The sequence below is a fragment of the Tauraco erythrolophus genome, chromosome 4 (assembly GCF_009769465.1).
Source record: "Tauraco erythrolophus isolate bTauEry1 chromosome 4, bTauEry1.pri, whole genome shotgun sequence".
NCBI lineage: Eukaryota > Metazoa > Chordata > Aves > Musophagiformes > Musophagidae > Tauraco > Tauraco erythrolophus.
In genome coordinates, this window is record NC_141468.1 from 8026713 (window position 1) to 8039738 (window position 13026).

The 13026-nt window shown below is 51.7% G+C and overlaps 1 protein-coding gene across 3 annotated transcripts in view; it reads right to left on the reverse strand.

The window, feature by feature from the left end:
* FRMD4A (FERM domain containing 4A) overlaps positions 1 to 13026 on the reverse strand; it is a 221113-nt gene continuing 208087 nt past the window's right edge. For 2 of the 3 annotated variants that reach the window (XM_086609856.1, XM_086609857.1), the window contains 7 exons: positions 12028 to 12256; positions 10768 to 10824; positions 10046 to 10283; positions 9461 to 9625; positions 6837 to 7696; positions 4166 to 4262; positions 2148 to 2217 (listed from right to left, as the gene is read on the reverse strand). In XM_086609856.1, the coding sequence (XP_086465982.1) occupies positions 2148 to 2217; positions 4166 to 4262; positions 6837 to 7696; positions 9461 to 9625; positions 10046 to 10283; positions 10768 to 10824; positions 12028 to 12256 (1716 nt within the window). Of the gene's footprint in view, positions 104 to 2147; positions 2218 to 4165; positions 4263 to 6836; positions 7697 to 9460; positions 9626 to 10045; positions 10284 to 10767; positions 10825 to 12027; positions 12257 to 13026 lie in introns of those variants that run through there. The other variant, XM_086609855.1, reaches the window with a different exon arrangement.

The following is a 13026-nucleotide window of genomic DNA, read 5'->3' on the forward strand; positions in this document are numbered from 1 at the left end:
TCACACTAGAGTCCCAGGCTTGGCTTTTTCCTGCCCATACCACTGCACATCTGCTAATTCTGGATAGAGGGGAGAATCCAGGAAACAGCTATCGTTGTAGCTCCTGCAGGAGAAAGGAAACTTCATTAGAACAACAAAGGCTCCTGGGAAGTTCAGCCATGGGCATAAAACATCGTGTAACAAGTGGGGAGAACGCAGGATATTCACATTCGCACTTTGCAGGTACCCCCAGAACTGATGTTTGGAGTGGGCTCAGCATGCAGGGCCCTGCCTTCACCCAGTTTACTCTTGCCCAGCAGTCCCATTCCCCCCAACAACCTGCCTGGTGCAAGGAGAAAGCCAAGCTCCGGCAGCCTCTCCAGAGTTTTGGATGATGCCTGAATGGCAACAGGCAGAGCTGCTGTGTTTTCAGCCCGCTGCTGGCCAGTGGCAGAGGTTCTGTGAAAGGGATGTGCTACAAGAGAGCAGAGCAGCTGCTGGAGGACAAAAGCTTGTGGCTGATCTCACCAGCTGTGCCCATCCCACCACCCATGGTACCACACCTGCCTCTGCTTTCTCTGTGTGGCCTCTTCTGGGGGCACAGCAGCAGTGCTCTGCCTTGCCTCAAGGGCTCTGTCCTACTTTCTTGCGTGGTAGTAAGGTGGGACAGAGAGATTTTTAGTAGGATGCTCTCCAGGGAGCAAGTCTGCAGAGCAGCCCTCCTGGCCACAGACTGTAGTACCTAGTGAGAACATGGAAGGAGGAGGGTGGTGGTGCTTTCCTGTAGTACTGCTGCTCTGGGCAGAGGCTCATGAATCACCTGGCAATCCCAGAGTTATGTCGCTTTCCAGGGATGAGCTAGGAAGTGACTAGTGAGAGGGTGCCAGGTCCAATGTGGAAAGGACCATGTGTTGTCATAGGTAGCCTAGTCCTCATCTTGTGGCACCTCTCTTGACAAGCTACTGCTTCTTTTGCTGCATGGCTTTTTGTTTGCTTGCACAGAGCAGACAAGACAGTTTATGGAAATTTTCTTTGCCATTTATCCTAAAGCTCTCATCAGAGTTGGCTCCTCGCTTAGTCTGTGGAGCTTCTTGCCAGAGGAAAACACTGAGGTCAAAATATTGTTGATGTTTTGGAAAGTGACTGCTGTATCTGCATAGTAACATTCAGAATTGATGTTGCTTCCTCGTGCTTTGATTTTAACCAACTTCCAAACTAGAGATTGTTTTGAGGCCAAAAGTGAGAAATGCATTTTCTGTCTGTTTACTGTGGGGTTCTCGCTCCGTCCTCAGCTCCCTCCCTGCCTCACAGGACCGATCTCACATCTGACGCAGTCCGGCAGTTCCTGCTTCCTCTGTCCCGTTTTCCACCTGGCTTCCCTGGGACAGGTGTCTGGGAGGAACCTGAGCAAGGGCATCACCATCTGCATGTTAAAGAGCCTTTTGTTTCCCAGCTCTGTGCTGGAGTACGGAGTACAGAGGTTTATGGGTTATCTCTAGAAAGCTGGGCTTGAAATACTTGACAGATGCCAGCTGTGAATGGTTGTAGATTCAAATGAGAGTGTCAGACAGCGACAGCAGTTTAATTAAAAGAGAAATACTCTAAGGGCTTTTTTGATTCCCCTCACCCTTCCCCCTCTGTCTTCCCAGAGGAACGGAGCCAGGCTTGCTCCTTGTTCCATGAAACCTCACTCCTGCTAACAGCCTCTGCTTCACAGCTCTGCTCTGCGGTAGGGAAGGAGGAGAAAGGGGTGCTGGGTGCCATGGCTGGAGCGCTGCCGGGAGCTCACTCTGGGCCGTCCGAGGGCCCCTGTTTTCCCGAGCTCATCTCCCTGCCATGCTGCTCCTGGCCTCTCCCTGCAACACTTCGCCCACGCTGCTCTGAAATGTCCCCAGCCATGGATTTGTCACTACCACCTGCTCTCTGCGCCCGGTCAACCTCTGCACGAGGCAAAGCGCCACGGCCGCAGACTCGCTGAAAAGGCACAGAGAGCTTCGAGATGCTTTCGAGTCGTTCTGCCAAGAGCTGAGGAAGCCTTGTTGCCAAACAAACAGGCACACCAGTAAAAGGGCTGCTCCTCTGGGACAGCGGGATGCCGGTTATGCGCACTGCGTTCACGGACTGTAAGGCAGAAGGATGAAAGAACAAAACGTTCCCTTACTGTACCTCTATTCATCAGTACTTTGGTGGGTTGGAGACTGAGACTCATCCATAGTGGGTGAGTTGTCTGCTGCTTCTCTGAACAAAGGAGAGCAGAAAGGGAGGAAAGAGGAGAGAGGAAATGTTAAAGAAAAGAAGTGACACAGACATTGTTACGAGCTTATTAATCCAGTGGGGAAACAAGTTGATGAATCACCTTTAGAAAAAGTTAGTGACACAAAAACATGTTGGGGAGAACTGTCAACCTTCCGAGTCGTGCTGGGAGGGCACAGCCTGCTCCTGCAGCGGGGGAGTTTGTGTCGTGCATCTAGGGGCAAACTTCATCTGCTCCTACTGTATTTATGGATGTGCCTTGGGTGTGAGGCTCAGGCGTGAAGTAAGTGCCGATTTGTCTCCAGTTCTTCTTGCACTGGTTGTTGGTGCATGGCCCGAGCTATAAATCTAGGTAACTTCACTTTCACTGGCCGAGAACGTGGCTTGATGCATTTTTGCTATGAGACAGGGAGCAGGAGTTTTCTTGAATGGAAAAATAAGAAAGTTGAGATTTTCCAAACAGATTTCTCAGCTGGCTGCTCACCAGTTTTACTTCTGATCATCACAGAGATATTTAGAGGAATTAGGATTGGGATGGAGACTAAGACTTGAGTCTAGACTTAAACCATTAACAGAGGAAATTTCAGTGTACAGTAAAGATAGCTGCCATTTTGGGTGGTGAGGTACTGGAACAGGTTGCCCAGAGAAGTTGTGGATGCCCCATCCCTGGAAGTGTTCAAGGCCAGGTTGGATGAGGCTTTGGGCAACCTGGTGTAGTGGAGGGTTTCCCTGTCCATGGCAGGGGGTTTGGAACTAGATGATCTTCAAGGTCCCTTCCAACCCTAACCATTCTATGATTCTATGATTTTGCCTATCTTGTGGTCCCTTGACTTTTTGTGAAATGAGACCAGGAAACTTCTCCTGTTCTAAAGCTGGAAGCACATGCAAAGACCATGTGAGGCTGGATGTCAAATGTGTTAATTTAAAATCCAAGGTAGCCCTAAGGGTGTTGTGGTTATGGTTCTCCTCATCTCCATTTTAAAGTGCAATCACGAGCGGTGCGGGAGTAAAACCAGAGGTCAAACTTGGTCATAGGTGACCAGAAGAAATTAAAGAGCATGAGATTTTCCAGTGGCTGCACAGTAAAATGTTTGCAAAGTTACTGGTCCCAATTCACAGCTCAGGGGATCATACCTGTTTTCCTACTCTAGGGGTATTTTGAGGACTGTAGCCTGAAACCTTCTAGCTGATATTACCAAACTCAATTTAGATGCAAAAATCTGGGACGTGCTGAGTTAGACAGGACCTGGAAATGATCTTTGTTTCATGGGGCAGGACAGAATTACAGGAGATTGCTAGAGAATACGCATGGGAGCTTGCAAAAGGCTTTTTGTTTACTCCTGGAACTCCCTGCCTGGCAAGGAGGTGCCAAAGAACTCAATTACTGTATTTACCTGAGTCATCGCTACCTGCGCGCTGTAATGACTCACGCCTTGGCGGAGCATGTTAAGTTGGTGATGGCTGAAAAAAGATGCACTTCATAGTCACTAAGGCACATTGCTGGGGAAAAACTGGCGGAAAAACGCGGCTGCTGCACACACAGATACGGCAGGTATCTAGCCTTGCCTTTACAATGGAGATCTCCTTGCTCTGGACAGCCAGCGTGACATTGCTTAAAAAAAGATCAGCTATTTTGACACATGGAAGATTGGAGGAAGGAGACCATCCAAGCAGGAAGAACCTGCGAGGCTTCTTCCCCTGTGGACTCGGCACTGCCTGGAGCAGTACTGCTGGGTGCGGATGGCACGGCCATGTCTTGGTCAGCCTAAACTAGAGCTCCACCGCTGTGAGAGGCTGGAAATGCTCCGTAGGCTATGGAGCACCTGGAAAACGTTCCTTATACCTGTGCTCTCCCTTTGCTCGTGTGTGTGGAGGTTTTTCTCGCCGGCACTGGGCGAGGTGCGTTCTCTAACGCCATCCCACAGACACTCACCCAGTCTGCCATGCGAGGATGTGGTGGGGACTGCCCGGTGGCGTGGCTGCGAGCTCACTTGATGGTGTTGAACTCCTCTGGCTGTGAGGTAAGGCAGCTGAAAAACAACCAAAGGGTGGGGAAAAACAACCGGTGAGGTGAGGGTCAGGGTGGTTCACAAGCATCAGCTGGTCCAACCAGCAGAAACATGTCCCTCTGTGAGTAAACACAGCCCGGGAGTCAGACCTCATCCTGTTCCTGGATGGCTGTGCCCCAACGCAGCACGGGAGCAGCCAGCCTGGTGTTGACATTGCTGCATGTCACGGGCCGGATCCATCCTCAGCTTTGCAGGAATGCTTTGTTTCAGCCCGGCCTCCAGCTGAACACAACAACCCGGATTCTCCCAAGCCCTGCCTGGGAAACACTGCATCTCTCTCATCACGAAAACTAACTGGTTTTGCTGCTGCCTGGACTGGCAGGGCCTGGCTGTACATCTCCACGGGACCTGAACTGGAGGAGCCTAGACCATCAGGCTCAGCCTCCTGCTTCCAGTGGTGGTGGGAGATGCTGTGTGTCCCTAGGAGCCAGAGCTGATGCTGATGAGAGTCTGGACAAGTACATTGCTTCAGGTACAAAGGAAGGAGACAGCTCTGAAGCTTCAAAAGCTACGACTACCTTTCACTGTGCATCTGTAATAAACTGAAGTTGGGCTTTGCTGACCCTACTGCTATGGGGCCAGAGGAAGGTCCTTCATTGAAGGAAGGACTTGAAGACAGAAGCAAGCTGAACTAAAAATGTACCATTGAGTGCTTCTTGGGAGAGTTTCCCCAGTGAAAGTCTAGCCAAGAAATCCACCTGACTGACCTTTCCTCCTCCTCAAGTCCATACAGAGTTGCTGCTCCAAATTTAATATATACCTAGAAGCATGATCCTCTTTGAAGGACAGCGTGAAGTCCAACAGACCTATCAGCTAGGGCTAATCAGCTAAAATGATGGATGTTTCTAACTGGTATCCCCTTCTGTGCTGTTAAATTCTTTAGCTGCTGCCAAATGACACTTCAAGAGAAAAACAAATTTTAATCTGCTCCTTGGAGCCGACAGCCCCCGAGGTCAGTATCCTCCCACAGCTGTAGTTGGGAGCTGACTCTGAACGCAAAACCCATCTACGCTGCCAACTGGTCACGACATGCTGTGATTACTGGGGCACACTTGCCACAGTGCTGCCCAGACGTCACACTGAGATGTAAAGAGCCAGCTGGGTGGGGAACGGACTGATTGACACCGGTTTGTACGTGCTCTCCCCCTAGCCCCATAATTTTCCTTTTAGATTACTGAAGGGAACCAGTACGGTTTCCAAAGCTAAGCAAGGGAAAGCTTTCCAGTGTTCAAGTGTTTTGTGTCGCTGGATGGAACAGAAATGCTGCTTAATCAAAGAAGAGACGACAGATTTTCATATGGAGACACGGGACAGTTCCAGCAGCTACTTGATTGTGTCTTGGTCCACATCTGGGCCTCCTACAAGCGTTGACATCACACATAAATAAGCCTCTTCTCAAGCAGCTGTTGGTGGTCCACGAGGAGCCTGGTGTCAAACCACCCTCTGTGACTCTGTGCCGGAGTGATGCAGTGAATACAAAGCCCCACTGGCCTCAGCGTGGTGGTCACTGTGGACTGGGTGCCGTGCTGGGATGTCAGAAGACCAACAGCCAGCACAGGTGGACAATGCACTGGTTTGCTCGGGGAGGCCACTGGTTTGCTCAGGGAGGCCACAAGGGCCTGTGGCACGTGAGGCCAGAGCAATGGTGTCTCCCATGGCAAGGCTGAGGCATGTGGAAGGGTGAGGACAGGCACAGTGCAAACTCTGGTAACCAGCGATCCCATCCATGCAGGGCTGGATTTGGGATTTTAGCAAGCCCTTGATCTGTCCAAACTGGCTTGTCCAGCAGTGACTGATGGCCAGTAAATATTTAACCTTGGACTGTTTCGTAACACGCAGTGGCCTCCTCAGTTTAATGAATTTGACTGTTTTCTTACCTTTTAATATTAACAGCACGGAGGAGTGCAAAGCTCTGTACCTGGCGGTGAGGCACAATGCTGCACAAACTCACGTGCTCTGGATTTCAGGCTATTACCAGCACAGCTCCTGGAGCTGAATGGGAAAACCAGGTCTCAGCAGTGCACAAAGACGTCATCGCTCAAACATCTTCGCGGGGGGCAGAGGGGCTGGGATGTTCCCCACTTAACCTTTCTCATGCTTTTGGTGTTTCACTGAGGACATGCATTCTCCTAGTCCATGCTGAGCCCTCGCTTGCTTCATCGCTCCCCCTGCTGTGATGACTAAGAGTGAACCCACCCCAGTTTCTCCATGTTCAGCCCCTAGTGCCATCACCCAAACTCAGCTGCACTCCGAGGAAAGACCTGACAATGGGGCTTCAGTCCCTCTGTCTTTTGAGCCCATCATGACAAAGTGATGACTTCCACTTCCACAGAAAAAAATTCCCACTCGATGAGTGTCTCGGACAAGACTTGCCCCCGCAGTGTTACGCCTACGGGCTTGGTGAGCACCACAGGAAGGTCAGATAAGGAGCTGTGGTCTGGCATTGCTCTTTAGCTGGGCTGTAATGCCTGGCATGAACCCAGGCTGTGGGAAGCCCCTGTCCCTCCCACCCCTTTGCCCAGGCCTGGCTCTCACCTGATGTTGCTTTACACATCTGAGGCATTCTCGTGACCCGGCTGTGCGCCACAAAGGTGCTTTGAGAAGATGTGCTGTACTGGGAGCTGCTGTCTGAGGAAGTGGAGCTTGTGTGCGAGAGGCGGCTGTGCTCCTTGTGGGAGGCCGTGGACCGCTGGTACCAGAGCCGCAGCTCATCCGACACAGCAGTCCTGCCCGAGCCTTTCTCGTGGCCCTCCCTGCCTAGAGATGGAGTCCTTATGATTTGGGAACGGGAGGGGGTGAGCCTGACGGAGTCCACTTCATCCCCGTGCCAGTTCTCCTTAAACATCCCCCCTGCTGTGTAGGAGTTGGAGGTTTTGAATTGTGCTTTCACGCTGTAGTGTCCCTCCTGGTCGTTCTCCAGGCTCCGCACCACCACGGGTGTGGAGCTGCCCTCGATGTACAGGGGATACTCTTTGATCCTGTACTGGGAGGAGGGTTGGCTCTGGCTGTGCAGGTAGACGCGGTGGTGCCCTGTCCCGTTCCTTGCAGCCAGGTTGGGCATGCTCCCTGAATTGGAAGAGACCAGGTTGCCTGCTGATTTGTGCCTTTGCCTCTGCCGCTCTCTGGCTTTCGACGGGGAATCCTCTGCCAGGGTGGAGTAGTTGGGGTTCATCTGAGCGGGGTAGTAGTGCTCAGAGCTGGAATGGCTGGTGCAGGAAGAGCAGTCGTCCATGGGGTCAGAGCCGTTACTGCTACGAGTCCTTGGGGTGTAGAAATCAGGGCTCCCTGTCTCATTTTCCGAGCCCAGGAGCTTGCCTTGCGACTCCAAACTGGAGCTCCGGTGTCTAAAGTGCTGAGCTAAGCTGTGCAGTCTGGTTGGGCTGATGTCTACTGACCTGCAGGTACCAGGAAAAAAAATCCAGGCTAGTAAGTCAATAGGACAAAGCACTCCCCATCCCCTTCTGCACACAAGGCCAGCTTCACAGGCAAGAGAATCTGACAGCTCTGAAAACCTGGCCCCTCCAGCACTGCGTGGGACTGCTGACTGCAAAGCAGCTTGCTTCCCCACTGCAAGGTTTGGGGCCATTAGGTCCTGCTCCTGTTCCCCTCCGGTCTCTTTGGTGGTAGCATTCAGTCTGCAGCACCACATGGGATGTAAACCCCTGCCCAGCCTGATTCCTCGGTGGCTTGTCACCCTGGGAAAGACCCAGTCTGACGGGCAAAACCTGGGGACCTCAAGCCCCGGCTTTGCTGGAGTGGCTGAGCTGTTTCAATCAGCACTGTCCCTGTGCTACCAGGTTCACCTCCCTCCAGCTCTGCAAATCCTGAGACCTGAGCCTCAAAGGTGGTGAGATTCTCTTCCAAGTAGCCCATGAATGCCCTGCACAGGTACAATCCACCTAGTGTGAGACAGACAGACAGACTGCCCACACTTAGCTCCGAATGCAGTGAGTCCTCCCCTGGGCTTTGAAAAGGTCACCTCTGTCAAGCAGTCAGGTTTTACCAGGGCCCAGCTGTGGGCATCACGTGTAGATGTGTCAGTGGGTGACAGCTCTTCAGGCAACCACCCAGCATCGCAAGTTTACAAGTCTGGGTGGTCTCTATTCACCTCAGCTGTTTGGAGAGCTTCAGCCATCCGCTCAAGGAGCAGGAACACACTGTGATGAGTCGCCCGCCCGCCCACCAGCCAGCCAAGGCCAGGGCTGGAAGTTCATGAATGAGCCACAGGCTGAGCAATGGTTGTTTCAAACACCCAAATGGCCCCTACCCGGCCAAGGCCACTTCTCAAGCCCTGTGCCAGGCTCGTTTCTCACGCAGCTCAGCTTCAGTGTTAACAAACATTGCAGTCTTGAAAGTTACTCTCAGCCAAAAACTTGTAACAAACTTAACTTGAGGCCTTGATGCCTCGGCCTTTGCCCAAGTCGGATGTGTTGGCATGACTCTTGATTTATGCCGAGCTAAATGATGTTAGCACTACCCCTTAGGGCGGGATATCTAACAGCACATAGCTTTGGCTCAGCTCTGCTTCCCACAGTGTCCACGGAGTATTCCATGAGAGCCAAAGAGCAATGAAGCTGAACAGTTTGTGGAAATCGCACATCAAATCACCTCCCTTATACACTTCAGCTCTTTCCTCTGTCAACCCTGGGCTTGTTCCACTGCCACCCGGATCCTCGGGTGGATTGCTTTATGCAGGCTCTCTCTCCACATAAGATCACACACATGCAAACATTTTATCTGTGAGAGAGAATGAACACCACCCAACATTTTGTATCAGACAGGAAACAACACGTTATCTCCAGCTGGATCCACAGAGGAATTTACTGCAGAATTTAGGGCTAGTACCACATCCCTCTTAAAAGTGGCGTGGGGTTTGTAGCGCCTATGAACAGCCCGTGAGATGAAAGGTCCCAGCAGAAGGAAAGTTTGATTACTTTGAGAGCGAGATGAGGGGCAGGATAACATTTGTCTGAAGTAATTTCAGGATCCCAGTTCAGGAGGAATTCCCTACTGGCTACAGTACTTGAGCCTCTCCTGTGAATAGGACTGGCTTGTGTCCCTTCCTGAACCGGGAATTAATTCATATCCTGGGGGAAGGATAAAGCGAAGAATATTTATTTCAGGGTAAGCAAGGTGAGACTGGAGCCAGGAACACTTACCGCGTAGAGTGGATGTAGTGCGGACTGCGTACCCGTAGATCCGGCGTCGATGGCATGCTGGACTGGGAATTCCAGTGGGGAAGGCTCCGGATGGGGCTGTTCTGCAGCGAGCTGCTCCCTCCCGCCTCGGCACAGCTCCCAGTGCTGGGGAACCGCTTGTGACTGCTGCAGAGCAAACACCCTACTTCAGCTCCCAGGAAGGAATCTGGGGAAGGGGCTTCCACACCCCTCTCTGGATCTCAGGCATGTGATCGCATAAGGGTGAGCACGAGCTGGGCCAGTTGCTGCTCTGAGCTGCGTCCCAGGGATTGTGCTTCTGCAGCAGCCGCAGGTCACAGCCAAGCCCTGCCCCAGCCCTCAGATGATCCACCATCCTTCCTTTCTAAATGTTTTTTGAAACAACAGTGAGATACCAAGCAGCAGCCATGTGGCTGCAGCCTATTTTTATGATGTGCCTATTGGCCAAAACGCCTAAAAGTCTCCTTTTGGTAAGGGACAGCTTTGTAAATTTTGAAAGGGCTGACACCCATCACTCCTGAAAGCAGAGGATATCTCTGTGATGGAGCTTCAAGATAGCTGGCTCACCTGGAATGACTGTGTGAGGAGCGTTTCTTGACCTTCTCGTAGGGTTCATCTAAGGATGACTCACTCCACATCTTGGGTTTGATGGGGGACTTGTCATAGTCATTGCGGTGGTAATGCATTTGGCGGAGGCCTTCCAGCGACTGCGGAGGAGGAGGCCTGTTGTGCAAGGGTGGCCTGGGAGGAAGTCCTTTGTGTGGGGACTGGAGAGGGGATATTGTGCTGGTGACCTGAGAATCCTCTGTGAAGAGAAAAAGGGAGAGAGCTGATGGTTGTGTTGCACCTCCAATGGCAGCACAATCCTGGGGGACACCATCACGCCTCTAGAGCCTCCTTCCTTACACCACTTCCCCTGGTTGCGTTCAGGAGCAACATGATGACCTGACTTTCATGAGTGCATCAGCTGATATTCCCATTTTGGGAGGGAATGGCCAGCAAGAGCTTATGTGATGCATTACCACAACTGAAACCTTAAGAGAAAATAACGGGGCGTTCTGGGTCTGTCTTTTGAAAGAATTCAGAGCAGTAACCATGGCAATACTCACTGCTCCAGCCCTGATGTCTAACTACAAGGTGGAGTCAGGGGAAAACAAGCATTTTTCTTACTGGGACGTTTGGGTGGATTATCACACAGAACAGTTCCTCCATTCTGAGTGTCAATCAGGACTTCACACATCCCTCCCTGTTTCCTTCCTGCCCTCTAGACCATACAGCAACCAACGTACCATCCTCGAGAACGAGGGCATCCGAGAGGGAGCTGTCTTCACTGGCAATGTTTCCTTCTGAAGGGAAGAAAATATAAAGATGGTCAGATGGTCCTGAGAATCGCAGGGACTGAGTGCTGAACTGCACTGTGACCTTTGTCCACTGAGTCTCAGCCTTGGGCAGTCACCCACGTCTTCCTCCTCACATAGCTGAGAGGCGAGAAGATTCCTATAAACAACTGACTCAGCCCACTCAGTCCTGGAGGGCAGAGCTGCAGGCCAGGTCTCTCACTAGCAGGCTGCCTTTCAAGGAGCTGCTAACTCTTTTCAATTAATGGGGATTAAGACTGAGTCACTACAGAGACATGAGATCCTCAGAGGATGCAAAATGGCATGGTGCCATTAGCGAGATTTATATCTCTGGCCTTATGGAGTCCGGGTTTGATCTCCTCCTTCTTAAAATAATCCTCCTGTTGCTAACTAAAGGCCTACATTAGGCACCAGTTTCGTGTAATTCAGGGAACCGCTTTCTGAGCCTCCTCCGTAGCAGCAGGAGAAGCTCTCACGTCCTTGGCGTGCACATGTCTGAGCTGCCTCCCCAGTCTCGTAGCTGTCTGTTACCCCTGACTGCGGTACAACTTGGCACCCAGGTCACAAATACAGCAGCTCTAATCTCAGTTCCTGCTCCAAAGGCACAGAGAAAAGCTCTGCAAGTCAAAGGGAAAGGGCAAAATCAGCAAGGGAGAAAGAACCACAGCAGAAAGTTAATGGATTTCAGGAAAAACCAATCAACAACTCGGTAAACCATAAAGTGCCCCGAGAATTACATCGTGAGAAAAAGAAAAAGGAAAAAAGGATTTGAACACAGCGACGACACTGCCACTGCTCTGATTTTACAGCTGCCTTCCAGCTAGAGAGCTCCCCTGATCTGGGAACATTAATCACGTTTGTGCAGCACCGCTCCGGAGCAGACGCTGGCAGAGCAATGTTACAGGAGAGCAAAGGAGTCCCCGTCTGCTTTCCCAACACGCTCATGATCTACAGCGCGACACTGCTTCTTGTGCTGGGAACCAGCACATCCCCAACGCACGGCACGCAGCCCAGACACCCGTCTGACAGCATGCTGGAATGGGAGAGGACAGCCCGACTGCCAGCACACACGGAGTCCTCCAGACAGGAGAGGAGAAATCTGTGCCTCCAGCCACAAGTTCCAGGCAAGAATTTTGCTGCCTGCCCTCCACAGACCCTTCAGCAGCGCCGTGGGTGCTGAGCCCCGCTTACCCTCTATGATCAGGGAGGCTCTCTGGGTTGGCTTCTTTCCAGATTTGATGCGATACTCATTGATGGCGTTTTCGATCTCCTGCAGTTTCTTCAGTGCGTTCAGGTAGGATGTCTTCCTCTGTTTCTTCAGCTTTTTGCTGACGTTCGGGTCGCTCGCCAGGCGCCGGGCAGCCTCTGTGATCTGGGACTGAATGGCAAACTCCCTCTCCAGGCGCTCCAGCTCTGCCTCCTGGGGAAAGGCAAGTGGATTCTGGCTTCCACCAAACTCTCCTGGCCCAGCCATGGGGAAGCTCCCCCTGAACCTGGCCAGTGGCCTCCAACCTCTCCATCAGGAAAGCATCCATGATCATGATGCTTCTCCCATCTCAGGGCCTCCCTGAGCATACCCATCTCACCTTCATCTGCTCACACAAGTGCCTGGAGGCACAGCTGGTGGAAGAGATGACCCATACAAGCAGGGTATGTGGGCTCCAGCCCTAACCCTGCTGTGCTGTTTGGCTTTTCGTGCAGTTGAATATGGCCTAGTTCCACAGTGCTCTTCTGCTGACACATTCATCCTTTTACACCCATCTTATGGGTAACACCTGCCTCCTGCCTGCTCCTTATCCCTGTTTCCTATCTCCGTATTTGAGCCCCATTTGATATCAGTGCTATATACTGATGCAAAGCTACAGCTTTAACCTTCTTGGCAGGTTTGCCTGGCACCTTCCAAACTCTTTGGGGTAAAAAAGCCAAAGATGGGCTAATTCCTCCCTGGTGTATGGCCATCAAAATCCAGAGTTTGTGCCGAAGTAATTATGGGCTGCTGCAACTGATTGCACCAGAAAATTGTCTCCTCGAGTTACAAGCCAGGAGGGCGATTCCAGAGTGAGCAGTGTGTAACAGCAAGCTTTCTGCATGCCAAGAAGGACGAGTGTCTCCAACATCAGCCCTTGCAGGGTCTCAGCTGAGTTTTTAAATGTAACCAGGTGTACCCTGGAAGCTACCTACTGATTTTTA